At 45.2% G+C, this 19970-nt stretch overlaps 1 protein-coding gene across 5 annotated transcripts in view; it reads left to right on the forward strand.

Moving 5' to 3' along the window:
* The window catches only part of LOC138250516 (phosphatidylinositol 3,4,5-trisphosphate 3-phosphatase TPTE2-like), a 194749-nt gene that overhangs the window by 142100 nt on the left and 32679 nt on the right, over positions 1-19970 (forward strand). For all 5 annotated transcript variants that reach the window (XM_069205467.1, XM_069205466.1, XM_069205471.1 and 2 more), the window contains exon 14: positions 12143-12223. In XM_069205467.1, coding sequence (XP_069061568.1) covers positions 12143-12223 — 81 coding nt within the window. The remainder of the gene's footprint in view (positions 1-12142; positions 12224-19970) is intronic.

Consider the following 19970-nt stretch of genomic DNA (forward strand, 5'->3'; position numbering starts at 1 on the left):
AAATCAACGACTGTGAGTGAGAACAGAGGAATAGCCTTACACTGTGTATGCAGTCCAAAACACCAGTTACCCACTGATGCAGCAGTTGAATTAACCTATCATAGAAAAATGGATGTCTTTGTACTTACTACAATAGCCAGAGAAGTCCTCTGATACTTTTTTCTTCTCCCAATTTATTCTTGCAGTAGTAGTAGTGTATCTTTCTTGACTCCAGAAAGAATGTTTGAACAGCATTTTTTCCTATTCAATTTATCACAATGAATATTTCTTCATTATGTCAATTACAAACAGTATGTCTTCTTATCTTTAATTAGATCAATCAATTCACTTTGTTACATTGGACGTGTTTTTTGCGTTAGACCCTACTTTCTCAGGACTGCAATATATTATTCTTGAATTCTTTCTATACAAACCCAACTTAAAATACACAGACATTAAAAATTGTAAAGTTCTAATTATAACTTCAATTTATAATTACACACTACCTTCAAATTACTAGGAGTTGCGCACCTTACACAGTGCAGTGGAGGAGGGTGTTGTAAAGTTTATTGCATTAAAGTATTGCAAATTGGAGTAGAGTGGAGTAGATTAGAGTGTAGTAACATATTGTACAGTGTAGTAAAGTGTTATGCAGTGTAGTGGCACGGTGTCTCATAGTGGAGTCAAGTATAATAGACTGGCACAGTGAGTTGCACACTGGCATGGCATGTCGAACAGTAGAGTAGGGTATGATAGACAGTCAAAGAGTGGAGTAGAGTGTTTTGGAGTGGAGTAGGGTGAAGCAGAGTGTCATAGAGTGGAATATTGTCAAGTGGAGTGTCGTAGAGTACAGTGGGGGAGAGTGTTGTAGAGTGGAGTGTTGTGTCATGTAGTGGAGTGGCATATAACAGAGAGAAGTTGAGTGGTGTGTCATCGGGTGCCATACACTGTAGTACAGTTTGTGAGAGTGGATGGCCGGGAGTTGAGTAGAGTGGCAAAGATTGTAGTACAGTGAGAGGCAAACAGCGGAGTAGAGTGTTGGACAGTGGAGCGGGGGAGAGCGAAGTATAGTACACTGGCGAAGAGTGAGATAGAGTGGAGTAGAGTGGAGTACACTGGAGTAAAGTGTCATAGAGTGCCATGGCTTATACTATAGTGGCTTGGAGTGCAGTGGAGTGGCTTAGCATACAGTTTAATAAAGTGTCATCATTGGAATATGTCTCATAATTTGGAGTACCACGTTGTCCAGTAGTGTGCAGTGGGGTGGCATACAGTACTGGAAAGTGATATAGACTAATGTAGAGTAGAGTGACACACACTCTAGTTGATTTTTGTGAAGTGGTCTACAGTACAGTATTGTAGAGTGTGGTAGAGTGGATTGGCATACAGAGTTATACTGAACAGAGTCATAGAGTGGCATAGAGTGGAGTAGAGTTGAGTACTGTGGTAGAGTCAAGTAAAATGGGGTGCAGTGGCATACAAAAAGTTGCCTACAGTGTCGTAAGGTGTACTAGAGTATCGTAGAGTAGAGTGGAATACTGTACAGTGGAGTGAAGGGGTATAGACAGGAGTAAAGGGTTGGAGAGTGACATACTGTGTAACAGAGTGTTGTAGAGTGGAGTTGCACAGAGTACAGTAGTGTTTGAAATAGTGGAGCTGTGCAGAGTGGATTGTAGTATAGTAGCTTAGAGTGAGGTAAAGTCTCATACAGTGAAGTAGTCGAGCGAAGTGATGTAGTGTGGAGTAAAGTACAATTGAGTGTCGTAGAGTAGACTGGTATGGAGTGGAGTGTACTGGCATCACATAGGTAGTAAACTGTTATAAATTGAAATGGGCTGTCGTACAGTTGTTTGGAGTACTGGGTCGTGTAGGAAAGTATTGTATATATAGTGTCAGAACTGGATGTTATACATTGGTGTACAGGCATAGGGTGCAGTATAGAGTTGGATAGTGGAGGGTATGGAGAAAGAGTGCAGTAGAATGTCATAGAGTGCCATGAAGTGTGGTAGACTTTTATAGAGTGTAGGACAGTGTCATACAATGGAGTGTTGTGAAGTCAGGTGGCATACACTATAGTGGCTTAGAGTGGAGTATGGTAAAGTGGAGTAGTATACAATGGAATAGCATCCAGTGGAGTGTGTAATAGTGGAGCGGCATAGAGTGGATAGCCTAGAGTGGAGTTTTTTACAGTGAAGTGGCATAGAGTGGAGCAGGTTACAGTGGATTAGCATAGAGCGGGGTGGCATACATTGAAGTGGTGAAGACACTGTTGTAAGTTGGAGTGGCATCTCATTCAGTTGAGTGGTGTACTGTGTTGTACAGTGTACAGGCATAGTCGAGTGCAAATTTGGACAGTGGAGTGTATGAGGATAGTGTGGAGTAGAGTCTAGTAGAAAGGCATAGAGTGTTGTAGAGGGAATAGAGTGGAGGAGAGTACACTGGAGTGGCATGGAGTGGAGTAGCGTACAATGGATGGTCATAAAGTGGAAAAGTGTAGAGTGGAGTAGCGTAGACTGGAGTGGCATACAGTGGAGTGGTGTAGAGTGTAGTAGCATATAGTGTAGTAGCGTACAGTGGAGTGGTGTAAAGTATAATAGCGTATAGTGTAGAAAACAGTAGAATGGCATACAGTGAAGTGGTGTAGACTGGAGTGCTGTATTGGGGTGGGGGAAGAGTGAAATAGTATACTGTAGAGTGGAGTGGGGTACAGTGGAAAACCATGCAGTAGAGGGGCAAAGACTGAAGTTGTTTACAGTGTAATGGTGTAGAGTGGAGTGGTGTAGAGTGGAACAACAGAGTGGAGCGCAGTGGAATAGCATAGAGTGGAATAGTGTAAAGTGCAGTGGCTTACATTGGAGTGGTGTAGCCTGGAGGTGTGACAGTAGAATGGGAGTAAAGTGAAATAGCAGATAGTGGAGTGGCGTCCAATGGACTAGGATAGAATGGGGTGGCATAGAGAGGAGTAGTGTACACATGAGTGGCATAGAGTAGAAAAGCACATACTGGAGTGGCATATAGTGGAATAGCATAGAGTGGTGTACACTAGAGTGGCACAGACTGGAATAACGTAGACTGTAGTAGCGTACAATGCAGTTGTTAGAGTGTAATAGCATACAGTGGAGTGGCGTACAGTCGAGTGGTGTCCAAAGGAATAGCATAGCATAGAATGGAGTGGAGTGGCATACAGTGGAGTACCATACAGTGGAGTACCATACAGTGGAGTACCATACAGTGGAGTACCATACAGTGGAGTAGCATACAGTGGAGTAGCATAGAGTGGAGTGGCTTACAGTGGAATGGCGTAGAGTGGAATAGTATATGATGAAGTAGCATAAAGCAGACGCATTGCATACAGTGTAATAGCATAGAGTGGAGTTGTGTACAGTGTAATAGGGAAGAATAGTGTGGTGTAGAGCGGAGTGTTGTACAGTAGAGTGGTCTAGGGCATAATAGGATATAGTGGAGTAGCGTACAGCGAAGTGACGCATAATGGAGTGGTGTAGACTCGAGTGGTGTACAGTGGCGTGAGGTAGAGTGTACTAGCATACAGTGGAGTGGCGTACATTGGAGTGGCATCCAATTGAATAGTGTAGAATGAAGACGCGTAGAGTGGAGTGCCAAATACTGGAGTGGTGTAGAGTGGAGTTGCATACAGTGGAATAGTATACAATGGAGGGTTGTAGAGTGGAGTGGCATACAGTGGAACAGAGTAGAGTGGAACGGCATTCAGTAGAATTGCATAGAGCGTAATAGCATATAGTTGAGTAGTGTCCAGTGGAGTGGCATACAGTGGAACAGAGTAGAGTGGAACTGCATTCAGTAGAATTTCTTAGAGCGTAATAGCATATAGTTGAGTAGTGTCCAGTGGAGTGGCATACAGTGGAGCGATGTAGTGTGGAGGTGTGTACAGTGTAAGAACGTAGAGTGTAGTGGTGTTGCGTACAGTGTAATAGCATAGAGTGGAGTCTAGTGGAGTAGAGCTGAATAGCGTATAGTGGAGTGGCTTACAGAGCTATGTGAACATTAGCAGCAATGTAGATTATGGTGTGCGGAATAATGCAAAATAGTGAATTGTGCTGCCTTGCGTTTCTCCAGATTTACCAATCAATGCATGGCCTCGCAGGGTGGCCTTGCGTTGCTTTGTAAATCTGTCTTAAGTGTTGGTTAGCCCATGCAAAACCATGTATGACGCAAGGGTACTGCAACCCTAAAATACAGATGGACTATAGTTATATTTGGCCGTAGTATACAGTGATAACTTTACAGTATACTGTGGTACATGGTGATGACAAGCCAGTAGCTAATTGGATAACAGCTATTTTTAGAGAATGAAATGGCAGCCATATTGTTTTTATTATACTTTGGCCTTTTTCAGTGTTAGAGCCTTAGCTATACGTAAGTGGCAGGCCCCTACCAAAGTGGTAATAGGTAGGGAAATGTAGTTATATTTTTTATATATTTTAAATAAGTTTACTGTCATGTACCACAGAAGTTTCACAACATTTTGTGAAATTCTGCGAAAGTACAGTGGTGACAGATATCATTAAGTTTAAATGCCTCATAACTAAAAAAACTACTCACCATACTTAACTGAAGTACCCCAAAAGCATAATCTCTTTACCATAATGTATAATTCTGCCAGAGTGCATGCATATTCATTCTGCTGTTTTCAAAGTACGTCAGGTACAATGGCCTGTGGAAAACTGCATTGATGGAAAAATGCCTTTTGGGATTCCCTTTTATCTTTGCTCCGTCTTAATGATTCATCATAAAAGTTTACATAAACTCAAAATACAAAAAACGCTATAGGTAATGGGTGGAAAGTTATTAGGAAGCTAATATCCGAGGAGTTCCTACCTTTGGGTATACTAACTATAACTACAGAGTGGCAATCAGATTTAGGGCCTGATTACGATGGTGGATGGAATACCCTATTGCAAAAGTGACAGATAGTCCATCCGCCATATTACAATCTCCATACCAATGAATGGAATCGTAATATGGTGGATGGGATATCTGTCACGTTTGTGATGGAGTAACCCCATTCACCAAGATCATAATCACACCTTTTTATTAATTGTATTTGTTATGTATTTGTTTATTGGTTTACATAATCATGTGGCCATAAAAGTGTCTTTTAGTTGTTCATTTAGTATTTCTGGACCTTTACGAATGCAGTCTAGTTTTTTTTTGGGGGGGGGGCTTTTAGTAGGATTGTGCTACACATGTAGCCCAAAGTGAATGAAAGCCAATCATTCTTGTTATAAAAATTAAGAATACCATTTTTTTTCCTAATGGCTGGTTATCCTGTCCTCCATATAGTAGTTTGTGTAGCTCACTGCTAGGTCACTTTTCCATTTTTAAGCGCAGGAACATATAAGGAAGATTTGTTTTGTTTGGCTTGCTGGGCACAGTTTTATTTTATGAGCCAGAGAGCATGCAAAGAAAACATATTTAGATTAAAAAGTGTCCTTTTTGTTATATATTTGTTCATAGTTTGCCATTAGCATGTGACCATAAATGTGTCCTTCAGCTGTTCATGTAGTAAATCTGAAACTTTACAAATGCAGTCTAGTTTATTCTTTGGGCTCCCTTACTACATTTAGTAGGATGGTGCTACACATGAGGTTAAACGTGAATGAAAGGCAATCATTGAGATTGTTATAAAGATTAAGGGTAAAAAAAAAAATTCTTAGTGGCCAATTATCATGTCCTCTAAATATAGTTTTTTTATTGATCACTGTTAGGACAATTTTTCATTTTGTTACACAGGGATGCATAAGAAAGATGTTTCTTGTTTGGCTATTTGGGCGAGTCTTATTGTGTGAGCCAGAGAGCATGCAAAGAAAACCTGTCTAGATTAAGATGTATTCTATTCATTATGTATTTTCATCAGTTTCGTTTAGCATGTGTCCATAAATGGGTCTTTCAGTTGTCCATGTAGCAAATCTGAAAATTTACATGTGTGGTCTAGTTTATTTTTTGGGCTTACTCCTACTTTTAGTAGTGTTGTGATGCATACGAAGGCCAAAGTGAATTGAAGGCAATCATTGTTATTGTAATGCAAATTGAAATTATTATGTTTTTCCTAGTGGTCAATTATCATGTCCTCCAAATAGTAGTCTGTGTGACTTACCGCTAGGTAAATTTTTTTATTCTGTTGAACAGGGGTGTATAACCCCTTCTGTGCCCAGGACGTAATGGTTACGTCCTGAAGCACAGTGCTCGTGTGCCCAGGACGTAACCATTACGTCCTGGGCACAGAGCCCAGAGGGAGCGCTAGCGCTCCCTCTGTTGAGTTCCCCCCCACCCCCCAAGGCAGGGATGGAAGGGGAAGCCCTTCCCCTTCCACCCCGACCCCTCCACTCCCCCCTATGACGTCAGCACGCGATCGCTTGCTGACAATCACAGAGGCCTCCTCCCATCGCGCTGGAAGCGTGGAGGAGGCCAAAGAGTCTTCAAAGGGAAGGAAATGAATTTCCTTCCCTTTGAAGTCTCTCTCAGCGTTTTAGCAGCCGGATTGCAAGCAATCCGGCTGCTAAAACGCCCACTAGACACCAGGGATTTAAATATTTTAAGGAAATTGGCATAAGGGAGCGACCCCTTGGGCAAGGGTCGCTCCCAGGGGGGGCATTGTTTTTTAAGGCCTTTTCTGCGCCCAGGCAGAAACCTCTAGGCACGAGGGATCTTTTTTTTTGTTTTGTTTTTTTAGAGGTGGGGAGCGACCCCTTAGGCAAGGGTCGCTCCCCTAGGGAGCAAATTATATTTAGGCCATTTCTGTCCCCCTGGGGAGCAGATCAGCCTATTTTAATTAGGCAGAAACCACTAGGCACCAGGGATTTTTTTTTTGTTCTTCGTGAATTTCACTCATGGGGAGCGACCCCTTAGGCAGCTTTCTGGGATCCAGCATTGGTTTCTCACCCATTTTGGTCACTAACTGGAAGGAGGCTGAAAGCACAAAAAATAGTAAAAATGGGGTATGTCCCAGTAAAATGTCAAAATTGTATTGAAAAATTGTGTTTTCCAATTCAAGTCTGCCTAATCCTGAAAGCTGGGAAGATGGTGATCTTGCCACCGCAAACCCTTTGTTGATGCCATTTTCAGGGAAAAAACCACGAGCTGCCTTCTGCAGCCCTTTTTGGCCTCTAGCTCAGCCGGCACCTGGGGAAACCTAGCAAACTAGCGCATTTTTGAAAACTAGACACCTATGGGAATCCAAGATAGGTGACTTGTGGGGCTCTAATCAGGTTCTGTTACCCAAAATCCTTTGCAAACCTCAAAATTTGGCCAAAAAAAACACTTTTTCCTCTAATTTCGGTGACAGAAAGTTCTGGAATCTGAGAGGAGCCACAAGTTTCCTTCCACCCAGCGTTCCCCCAAGTTTCCCGATAAAAATGGTACCTCACTTGTGTGGGTAGGCCTAGCGCCCACTAAAGGAAATGGCCTAAAACACAACGTGGACACATCACATTTTTTCACAGAAAACAGAGTTGTCTTTTGCAAAGTGCCTACCTGGGGATTTTGGCCTCTAGCTCAGCCGGCCCAATGGGGGGCAGAAATGGCCTAAAATAAATTTGCCTCCCCAACCATCCCCCCTCCCCCCCCCCTCCCCCCGGGCAGCGACCTTTGTCTACGGGGTCGCTCCCCCTGCGTGACATTGGCGCAAAAAAAAAATCCCCAGTGCCTAGTTGTTTCTGCCACCCTTGGGGGCAGATTGACCTAAAATCCGCCCATCTGCTTGGGGGCAGAAATAGTCTAAATACAATTTGCCCCCCAGGGGAGCGACCCTTGCCTAATGGGTCGCTCCCCATCTCTAAAAAAAAAAAAAAACAAACAAAAAAAAAAAAACACAAAAAAAGAATTTGACCTGGCGCCTAGAGGTTTCTGCCCCCCCTGGCAGAAAAGGCCTTAAAAAATGCCCCCCCTGGGAGCGACCCTTGTCCAAGTGGTTGCTCCCTTATGCCAATTTCTCCCCCCCCCAAAAAAACTCCCTGGTGCCCCCCAAAGGGGGCAGAAATGGCCTAGATGTAATTTGCCCCCTAGGGGAGCGACCCTTGCCTAAGGGGTTGCTCCCCACCTAAAAAAAAAAAAAAAAAAAAAATTGATTACATTTTTTTTATCCCTGGTGCCTAGAGGTCTCTGGGGGCAGAAAAGGCCTTAAAAAAAAATGCCCCCCACTGGGAGCGACCCTTGCCCAAGGGGTCGTTCCCTTATGCCAGTTTCCCAATAAAAATAAAATCCCTGGTGTCTAGTGTGCGTTTCAAAAGCCGGATTGCTTTGCAATCCAGCTTTTGAAACGCTGAGAGAGACTTCAAATGGAAGGAAATACATTTCCTTCCCTTTGAAGCCTCTCCGGGCCTCCTCCACGTGATCGGAAGAGAAAGCGCGCTGGAAGCTGAGCTTCCAGCGTGAAGGAGGAGGCCCTGTGACAATCTGCGCGCGATGTGCGCTGACGTCACGGGGGTGGGGGAGAGGTCGGGGATGGAAGGGGAAGGGATTCCCCTTCCATCCACGAACGGGGGGTGTGGCTAGCGCTCCCCCCAGTTCCCGGGTGCAGGACGAGATCACCTCGTCCAAGGCACCGTAGGGGTTAATGAATATAGATGTTGTCTTTTTTAGAAACTGAACCATAACAAATATGTTATTCATTAAGACTCTCCACAGGAATAATAATATGATATGCAATTCAGCATCACTAATCCTGTAAACAACCACTGTACTAAATGTTTTAAAAAAGTCAGTTTACAACCATATTGAAGTTTAATGTTCTGATCTCTGCTGATAAATAATACAACTCCTCTGTTGTATATTAACTGCTCCTACAGGATCAAACAAAGAACAGTCACAGTTAGGCATTTCTTGATTGATCAATCTTGCCAAAATACTTATTATGAGGATAACATTCAATATTGCTATTATTAATTCCAACAATTCAATCTAATGGTACTAATGTTTTTATTGCTCATCCAAATTGAATGTTAGAATACCATGGAAACATTTTTATGATACAAAAAGATTATGGGCCTGATTTAGAACATGGCTGAAGGGTTACTCCGTCACAATGGTGACAGATGTCCCGTCTGCCGAAATCTAAATTCCATAGGATAGAATGGGATTTAGATTTAGGCGGACAGGATATCTGTCACCGTTATAAAGGTGTAACCCATCTACTGAGTTCTAAATAGGCCCCATGTCTTTAATATTGAGAACCAAAATATCATGAAGGTTAGCATGCTTTGATATGCATAAATCCACTATTTTTAACATAACATCTATGTACGTCGACGATGTATGTCTGTATTATTGTAGTACGTAGAGCTGAATTTATACATATTTTCAAGGTATGTAGAAGCAGAGTAAGGTGTGGAAAAGTGCATTATAAGTCAAATAAAGATACATCCACATCACATAAATGTAATGGTCTGTGGATTTGAAGTCTGAAATCTCCAGGCCACCAAGCAACATTTGTTATTTATTTTTTATCAGATTCTCATGTGTGTGCTGCCAAAATCCATTGCAAAGTTGGTTTGTTTTATAGAGAAGAGAGACTTTCTGAGAGGTAGATCAGCTCAAAATTTAGGTGGGTAGAAGAAATAGCAAATCACTGATTCTATAGTACTCCATGTGGAATTAGAGACACTTGAGCCTGTGGAGGCCCCAAATGACAGTATGCTACTGTGCTAAGGAGAAAGCCAAATGTGAGCAGATTGGAAGCTGTTAAGGGCCAATGAGGTTGACATTTCCATACTTTCACATTTTATCAGCATTCACACCTCTTAAATTATTAGAGTGTATCTATGTGTGGTAATTTAATCCTGAACAAAGACGCTTTGACAGGGATGTGTAAGATTAACCACCCAAGAGGCCTGCTTCATTGAACTGACCTAAAGGAAGCAAAGTTTCAATTCTAATCATACTGAAACCTTGGTGGGTCTCTAAGGTGGAAAAAACTTTAACTTCAGATGATCATCCACTAATTCTTTGATACAAAGGGGGTCATTTTGACCATGGCGGTACGGGACCGCCAGGGCTAAAACGACGGAAGCACCGCCAACAGGCTGGCGGTGCTTCCTGGCCTATTACGACTGCTTGCAGCGCTGCCCAGGGGATTACGAGTCCCCGACCGCCAGCCTTTTTCTGGCGGTTTGCACCGCCAGGAAAAGGCTGGCGGAACAGGGAGTCGTGGGGCCCCTGGGGGCCCCATGCAGCTTTTCACTGTCTGCTATGCAGACAGTGAAAAGCACGACGGGTGCAACTGCACCCGTCGCACGCCGCAACAGCACCGGCTCCATTTGGAGCTGGCTCCTATGTTGCGCCTGTGATCCCCGCTGGGCCGGCGGGCGGAAACCAGGTTTCCGCCCGCCGGCCCAGCGGGGATCTCCAAATGGCTGCAGCGGGGGTGCGGCTGCATGGCGGTCAGATCTTGGCGGGCGGCAATGACCTCCATAGAGTCAGGGAAACTTCCATACCCATTCAGAAAGGATCATTTGACCAGAAAACATTGTAATGTGTTTCAAGAGCCAGAAGAACCTATCAACCTTTCCATATCACATATTTAGGACTATGGGCCTGATTACAACTTTGGAGGAGGTGTTAATCCGTCCCAAAAGTGACGGTAAAGTGACGGATATACCACCAGCCGTATTACGAGTCCATTATATCCTATGGAACTCGTAATACGGCTGGTGGTATATCCGTCACTTTTGGGACAGATTAACACCTACTCCAAAATTGTAATCAGGCCCTATGTCTGAGACTGAGATTGCAGAGGAAAGGTCCACTGCTTATGACTGGAGATGGCCCTTAATCTTGCCATGCAGCTCGCATAGTTTTGGTACTAGCAAGCACACATTTTTCAGAAGAGTTATGTATCTACTTGTCCTAAATATATAGCACTGGAGCACCAATAGTCATCCAGTGACAAGTGATATACAAAATTACAAACAACGATTCATGCACCTCTTAAGTTGAGCAGCAATTGGAAACATTTACTGAACTAAAAACATGTAAATACAATGCAAATACATTTTGAAAAAGTAATCTTAATAGAAGTGCATTGACATTGTGAATTTTACAGATTTTTGAACTTCAGTTTAAAGGTAAATACGTTCACCAATTTGAACTTTTAAAATTTAAAAAAAGATTTTTTTTTAGAAAACTTTCAAGGCAGGTGAATGAATTTTCAGTGCTGTGAAGCACTATTCCTAAATGCCCAAACCTAATAAAGTAACATGATCTTTGAGGTAATGTTTGAAATTGCTGGGTTTGCGATTGGTTGAGTTGCTAGCATTAGACTTTATGAATGGAGCATTGCTTCTTAACAGCATTCTTCCAACAAGACAGGCTGTTTATTGGTTCAGGTGCGCTATAAGTCAAAGTATGTCTTCATGGAAATCATTCAAGTCAAGAAGGTCAATTCCTGAACAGTGGTGGCCAGTAAGTACAATGGAGAGGGTGGCACAATGGTTAGAGCGGCAGACCCTGATGCAGAGATCTGGCCAGGGACCAGGGTTCATTTCCCGCCTCAGCAGGTCTTGGGCTCAATTCCCTTGGACCAGATAATTCTCGCCTCAGTGCCTAATCTAATTAATGGGTCCCACTCTGTAACTCTGGGCAATAGCTTGCTTAATCTCCACAACGGCCCTGACAGTGCTTGGATGCCTGGCTTCACCTTGGGGGTTGCCCAGGAGTGGGCGCCTCACAGGGAAAAGCCAGGAGGGGTTCCACAGCGGTATGCGTACAGCGCCTTGAGACCCTAACGGGTGAGTAGTGCGCTATACAAGTGTGAAGTTTACAGGTTTTTTTTACAGAGGGTGCATGACGCACACACATACACCCTCACATCCATGCAGATGTGCACAAACCCATTTACAACACTCACTCATAAATACACATACATCCTTCATAAAAAGATTGCGGTTAAAAATCCACATTTGAGAATTGGTGCACAAGTGCGGATTCCTGCATGCTATTACCTACTCCAAACCTGACCACAGGGCATCCACTTGTGATGACCCATTTGTACCCTTCATATTAGTAGTATCCTGAGTGAAATTACCGGACTTAAAATCAGATAAACTTGATCCATTTAATCCTGGCAAATATTAAAATAAAGATTGTTTTTATTATTTAAAACTAACATATTGTGTTTTATTTACTACAGGAAAGCTTGGATTATTTCGGGGAGAGGAGGACTGACAAAAGTACGAGCACAAAATTTCAGGGTGTTGAAACTCCCTCCCAAGTAAGTACAATAAAAGGTATCTTTTGATGAACAGTAAATCCCATACACTACATTCACTGTGATTTTAACTATGGTTCGCATGATTACATATAATGTAATTAGAAAATTAAATACAAACAAAGGAAACTGTGACAACACAGTATTTTGTAGGATGGGAAATAAACATGGCTTAGCACTGCTTCTAGTGAGAGTGAATTGTCTTGTTTAAATGTAGAGGTGATTTCTGAAGGTTACTCAGCGCAAGGTTGAAAACATATATTTCATAAATTCGCATCCTTGGGACAAAAAGCATGTGCCTTACACAGTTATTTTATGTTTTTCAAGAGCTTGTTACAACTATTTACTCTGAAACCATGCACACTTCACTTAAAAAACAACAACATAGGAGTTTCAGTTCTACCATATGCCACAAAGTGAAATAAAGCCTTTCCACAAATCTTAATAGATGAATTGCAACTTTACAAGAGCCCTGTTGCTGTTCATACATTTACGGACACAGGCTTGCCCTAGAGGTTCATACGTTACAGTTGCATTTAATGAGATCGACCTATTGTACTAGGGTGCAAGTATTCTTCACTGATTTTCATTTTCTGCCCGACCACTCTCAATTTTATTTAAAATGAAATTTTACAAAATGGGTGTAGGAAGTTGGCTCTGTATGTGCTATTTCAAAGTAAGGAATAGCATGCACAGAGTCCAAGGGTTCCCCTTAGAGGTAAAATAGTGGTAAAAATAGATAATACTAATGCTCTATTTTGTGGTAGTGTGGTCGAGCAGTAGGCTTATCCAAGGAGTAGTGTTAAGCATTTGTTGTACATACACAGACAATAAATGAGGTACACACACTCAGAGACAAATCCAGCCAATAGGTTTTTGTATAGAAAAATATCTTTTCTTAGTTTATTTTAAGAACCACAGGTTCAAATTCTACATGTAATATCTTATTCGAAAGGTATTGCAGGTAAGTACTTTAGGAACTTCAAATCATCAAAATTGCATGTATACTTTTCAAGTTATTCACAAATAGCTGTTTCAAAAGTGGACACTTAGTGCAATTTTCACAGTTCCTAGGGGAGGTAAGTATTTGTTAGGTTAACCAGGTAAGTAAGACACTTACAGGGCTTAGTTCTTGGTCCAAGGTAGCCCACCGTTGGGGGTTCAGAGCAACCCCAAAGTCACCACACCAGCAGCTCAGGGCCGGTCAGGTGCAGAGTTCAAAGTGGTGCCCAAAACACATAGGCTAGAATGGAGAGAAGGGGGTGCCCCGGTTCCGGTCTGCTTGCAGGTAAGTACCCGCGTCTTCGGAGGGCAGACCAGGGGGGTTTTGTAGGGCACCGGGGGGGACACAAGCCCACACAGAAATTTCACCCTCAGCGGCGCGGGGGCGGCCGGGTGCAGTGTAGAAACCAGCGTCGGGTTCGCAATGTTAGTCTATGAGAGATCTCGGGATCTCTTCAGCGCTGCAGGCAGGCAAGGGGGGGGATTCCTCGGGGAAACCTCCACTTGGGCAAGGGAGAGGGACTCCTGGGGGTCACTTCTCCAGTGAAAGTCCGGTCCTTCAGGTCCTGGGGGCTGCGGGTGCAGGGTCTCTCCCAGGCGTCGGGACTTTAGGTTCAAAGAGTCGCGGTCAGGGGAAGCCTCGGGATTCCCTCTGCAGGCGGCGCTGTGGGAGCTCAGGGGGGACAGGTTTTGGTACTCACAGTATCAGAGTAGTCCTGGGGTCCCTCCTGAGGTGTTGGATCGCCACCAGCCGAGTCGGGGTCGCCGGGTGCAGTGTTGCAAGTCTCACGCTTCTTGCGGGGAGCTTGCAGGGTTCTTTAGAGTTGCTGGAAACAAAGTTGCAGCTTTTCTTGGAGCAGGTCCGCTGTCCTCGGGAGTTTCTTGTCTTTTCGAAGCAGGGGCAGTCCTCAGAGGATGTCGAGGTCGCTGGTCCCTTTGGAAGGCGTCGCTGGAGCAGGATCTTTGGAAGGCAGGAGACAGGCCGGTGAGTTTCTGGAGCCAAGGCAGTTGTCGTCTTCTGGTCTTCCGCTGCAGGGGTTTTCAGCTGGGCAGTCCTTCTTCTTGTAGTTGCAGGAATCTAATTTTCTAGGGTTCAGGGTAGCCCTTAAATACTAAATTTAAGGGCGTGTTTAGGTCTGGGGGGTTAGTAGCCAATGGCTACTAGCCCTGAGGGTGGGTACACCCTCTTTGTGCCTCCTCCCAAGCGGAGGGGGTCACAATCCTAACCCTATTGGGGGAATCCTCCATCTGCAAGATGGAGGATTTCTAAAAGTTAGAGTCACCTCAGCTCAGGACACCTTAGGGGCTGTCCTGACTGGCCAGTGACTCCTCCTTGTTGCTTTCTTTGTTCCCTCCAGCCTTGCCGCCAAAAGTGGGGGCCGTGGCCGGAGGGGGCGGGCAACTCCACTAAGCTGGAGTGCCCTGCTGGGCTGTGACAAAGGGGTGAGCCTTTGAGGCTCACCGCCAGGTGTTACAGCTCCTGCCTGGGGGAGGTGTTAGCATCTCCACCCAGTGCAGGCTTTGTTACTGGCCTCAGAGTGACAAAGGCACTCTCCCCATGGGGCCAGCAACATGTCTCTGGTGTGGCAGGCTGCTGGAACTAGTCAGCCTACACAGACAGTCGGTTAAGTTTCAGGGGGCACCTCTAAGGTGCCCTCTGGGGTGTATTTTGCAATAAAATGTACACTGGCATCAGTGTGCATTTATTGTGCTGAGAAGTTTGATACCAAACTTCCCAGTTTTCAGTGTAGCCCTTATGGTGCTGTGGAGTTCGTGTTTGACAGACTCCCAGACCATATACTCTTATGGCTACCCTGCACTTACAATGTCTAAGGTTTTGTTTAGACACTGTAGGGGTACCATGCTCATGCACTGGTACCCTCACCTATGGTATAGTGCACCCTGCCTTAGGGCTGTAAGGCCTGCTAGAGGGGTGTCTTACCTATACTGCATAGGCAGTGAGAGGCTGGCATGGCACCCTGAGGGGAGTGCCATGTCGACTTACTCGTTTTGTCCTCACTAGCACACACAAGCTGGCAAGCAGTGTGTCTGTGCTGAGTGAGAGGTCTCCAGGGTGGCATAAGACATGCTGCAGCCCTTAGAGACCTTCCTTGGCATCAGGGCCCTTGGTACTAGAAGTACCAGTTACAAGGGACTTATCTGGATGCCAGGGTCTGCCAATTGTGGATACAAAAGTACAGGTTAGGGAAAGAACACTGGTGCTGGGGCCTGGTTAGCAGGCCTCAGCACACTTTCAATTGTAAACATAGCATCAGCAAAGGCAAAAAGTCAGGGGGCAACCATGCCAAGGAGGCATTTCCTTACACAACCCCCCCCCAAACGAAAGAGGATGAGACTAACCTTTCCCAAGAGAGTCTTCATTTTCTAAGTGGAAGAACCTGGAAAGGCCATCTGCATTGGCATGGGCAGTCCCAGGTCTGTGTTCCACTATAAAGTCCATTCCCTGTAGGGAGATGGACCACCTCAACAGTTTAGGATTTTCACCTTTCATTTGCATCAGCCATTTGAGAGGTCTGTGGTCAGTTTGAACTAGGAAGTGAGTCCCAAAGAGGTATGGTCTCAGCTTCTTCAGGGACCAAACCACAGCAAAGGCCTCCCTCTCAATGGCACTCCAACGCTGCTCCCTGGGGAGTAACCTCCTGCTAATGAAAGCAACAGGCTGGTCAAGGCCATCATCATTTGTTTGGGACAAAACTGCCCCTATCCCATGTTCAGAGGCATCAGTCTGCACAATGAACTGCTTAGAATAATCTGGAGATTTTAGAACTGGTGCTGAGCACATTGCTTGTTTCAGGGTGTCAAAGGCCTGTTGGCATTCCACAGTCCAGTTCACTTTCTTGGGCATTTTCTTGGAGGTGAGTTCAGTGAGGGCTGTCACAATGGATCCATATCCCTTCACAAACCTCCTGTAATACCCAGTCAAGCCAAGGAATGCCCTGACTTGAGTCTGGGTTTTTGGAGCTACCCAGTCCAGAATAGTCTGGATCTTGGGTTGGAGTGGCTGAACTTGGCCTCCACCTACAAGGTGTCCCAAGTAAACCACAGTTCCCTGCCCTATCTGGCATTTGGATGCCTTGATAGAGAGGCCTGCAGATTGCAGAGCCTTCAAAACCTTCCTCAGGTGGACCAGGTGATCCTGCCAGGTGGAGCTAAAGACAGCAATATCATCAAGATAAGCTGTGCTAAAGGACTCCAAGCCAGCAAGGACTTGATTCACCAACCTTTGGAAGGTGGCAGGGGCATTCTTTTAACCAAAGGGCATAACAGTAAACTGATAATGCCCATCAGGTGTGGAGAATGCTGTCTTTTCTTTTGCTCCAGGTGCCATTTTTATTTGCCAGTACCCTGCTGTCAAGTCAAAGGTACTTAGAAATTTGGCAGCACCTAATTTATCAATGAGCTCATCAGCTCTTGGAATTGGATGGGCATCTGTCTTGGTGACAGAATTGAGCCCTCTGTAGTCCACACAAAACCTCATCTCTTTCTTTCCATCTTTGGTGTGAGGTTTGGGGACTAAGACCACTGGGCTAGCCCAGGGGCTGTCAGAGCGCTCAATTACTCCCAATTCCAGCATCTTGTGGACTTCCACCTTGATGCTTTCCTTAACATGGTCAGACTGTCTAAAGATTTTGTTCTTGACAGGCATGCTGTCTCCTGTGTCCACATCATGGGTACACAGGTGTGTCTGACCAGGGGTTAAGGAGAAGAGTTCAGGAAACTGTTGTAGGACTCTCCTACAATCAGCTTGCTGTTGGCCAGAGAGGGTGTCTGAGTAGATCACTCCATCTACTGTGCCATCTTTTGGGTCTGATGACAGAAGATCAGGGAGAGGTTCACTCTCTGCCTCCTGATCCTCATCTGTTACCATCAACAGATTCACATCAGCCCTGTCATGGAAGAGCTTAAGGCGGTTCACATGGATCACCCTCTTGGGGCTCCTGCTTGTGCCCAGGTCCACCAGGTAGGTGACCTGACTCTTCCTTCCTAGTACTGGGTAAGGGCCACTCCATTTGTCCTGGAGTGCCCTGGGAGCCACAGGCTCCAGGACCCAGACTTTCTGCCCTGGTTGGAACTCAACCAGTGCAGCCTTTTGGTCATACCAAAACTTCTGGAGCTGTTGGCTGGCCTCAAGGTTTTTGGTTGCCTTTTCCATGTACTCTGCCATTCTAGAGCGAAGGCCAAGTACATAGTCCACTATGTCCTGTTTAGGCTCATGGAGAGGTCTCTCCCAGCCTTCTTTAACAAGGGCAAGTGGTCCCCTTACAGGATGTCCAAACAGAAGTTCAAAGGGTGAGAATCCTACTCCCTTCTGTGGCACTTCTCTGTAAGCGAAAAGCAGACATGGCAAGAGGACATCCCATCTCCTTTTGAGTTTTTCTGGGAGCCCCATGATCATGCCTTTTAATGTCTTGTTGAATCTCTCAACCAAGCCATTAGTTTGTGGATGGTATGGTGTAGTGAATTTATAAGTCACTCCACACTCATTCCACATGTGCTTTAGGTATGCTGACATGAAGTTGGTACCTCTGTCAGACACCACCTCCTTAGGGAAACCCACTCTGGTAAAGATACCAATGAGGGCCTTGGCTACTGCAGGGGCAGTAGTCGACCTAAGGGGAATAGCTTCAGGATACCTGGTAGCATGATCCACTACTACCAGGATATACATATTTCCTGAGGCTGTGGGAGGTTCTAGTGGACCAACTATGTCCACACCCACTCTTTCAAAGGGAACCCCCACCACTGGAAGTGGAATGAGGGGGGCCTTTGGATGCCCACCTGTCTTACCACTGGCTTGACAGGTGGGGCAGGAGAGGCAAAACTCCTTAACCATGTTGGACATATTGGGCCAGTAGAAGTGGTTGACTAACCTCTCCCACGTCTTGGTTTGTCCCAAATGTCCAGCAAGGGGAATGTCATGGGCCAATGTTAGGATGAACTTCCTGAACAGCTGAGGCACTACCACTCTCCTAGTGGCACCAGGTTTGGGGTCTCTGGCCTCAGTGTACAGGAGTCCATCTTCCCAATAGACCCTATGCGTTCCATTTTTCTTGCCTTTGGACTCTTCAGCAGCTTGCTGCCTAAGGCCTTCAAGAGAGGGACAGGTTTCTTGTCCCTTACACAGCTCCTCCCTTGAGGGTCCCCCTGGGCCCAAGAGCTCAACCTGATAAGGTTCAAGCTCCAAAGGCTCAGTTCCCTCAGAGGGCAGAACTTCTTCCTGAGAAGAGAGGTTCCCTTTCTTTTGCTGTGTTGCAGTTGGTTTCCCAACTGACTTTCCTTTCCTCTTGGTAGGCTGGGCCATTCTTCCAGACTCCAGCTCTACTTGTTCACCCTGTGCCTTGCACTGTGCTCTTGTTTTCACACACACCAGTTCAGGGATACCCAGCATTGCTGCATGGGTTTTTAGTTCTACCTCAGCCCATGCTGAGGACTCCAGGTCATTTCCAAGCAGACAGTCCACTGGGATATTTGAGGAGACCACCACCTGTTTCAGGCCATTGACCCCTCCCCATTCTAAAGTAACCATTGCCATGGGATGTACTTTTCTCTGATTGTCCGCGTTGGTGACTGTGTAAGTTTTTCCAGTCAGGTATTGGCCAGGGGAAACCAGTTTCTCTGTCACCATGGTGACACTGGCACCTGTATCCCTCAGGCCCTCTATTCTAGTCCCATTAATTAAGAGTTGCTGTCTGTATTTTTGCATGTTAGGCGGCCAGACAGCTAGTGTGGCTAAATCCACCCCACCCTCAGAAACTAGAGTAGCTTCAGTGTGGACCCTGATTTGCTCTGGGCACACTGTTGATCCCACTTGGAGACTAGCCATACCAGTGTTACCTGGATGGGAGTTTGGAGTGGAACCTTTCTTGGGACAGGCCTTGTCTCCAGTTTGGTGTCCATGCTGTTTACAGCTATGACACCAGGCCTTTTTGGGATCAAAGTTTTTACCCTTGTACCCATTGTTTTGTGAAGAGGCTCTGGGCCCACCCTCCTGTGCAGGTTTTTGGGGGCCTGTAGAAGACTCTTTACTATTTTTAGTTTTGGTTGTCTCATCACCCTTCCCCTGGGGAGTCTTTGTGACCCCTTTCTTTTGGTCACCCCCTGTTGAAGTCTTGGACACCCTTGTCTTGACCCAATGGTCCGCCTTCTTTCCCAATTCTTGGGGAGAAATTGGTCCTAGGTCTACCAGATGCTGATGCAGTTTATCATTGAAACAATTACTTAACAGGTGTTCTTTCACAAATAAATTGTACAGCCCATCATAATTACTTACACCACTGCCTTGAATCCAACCATCTAGTGTTTTCACTGAGTAGTCTACAAAGTCAACCCAGGTCTGGCTCGAGGATTTTTGAGCCCCCCTGAATCTAATCCTATACTCCTCAGTGGAGAATCCAAAGCCCTCAATCAGGGTACCCTTCATGAGGTCATAAGATTCTGCATCTGGTCCAGAGAGTGTGAGGAGTCTATCCCTACACTTTCCTGTGAACATTTCCCAAAGGAGAGCACCCCAGTGAGATCTGTTCACTTTTCTGGTTACACAAGCCCTCTCAAAAGCTGTGAACCATTTGGTGATGTCATCACCATCTTCATATTTAGTTACAATCCCTTTAGGGATTTTCAACATGTCAGGAGAATCTCTGACCCTATTTATGTTGCTGCCACCATTGATGGGTCCTAGGCCCATCTCTTGTCTTTCCCTCTCTATGGCTAGGATCTGTCTTTCCAA

Source organism: Pleurodeles waltl, chromosome 8, assembly GCF_031143425.1.
Source record: "Pleurodeles waltl isolate 20211129_DDA chromosome 8, aPleWal1.hap1.20221129, whole genome shotgun sequence".
NCBI lineage: Eukaryota > Metazoa > Chordata > Amphibia > Caudata > Salamandridae > Pleurodeles > Pleurodeles waltl.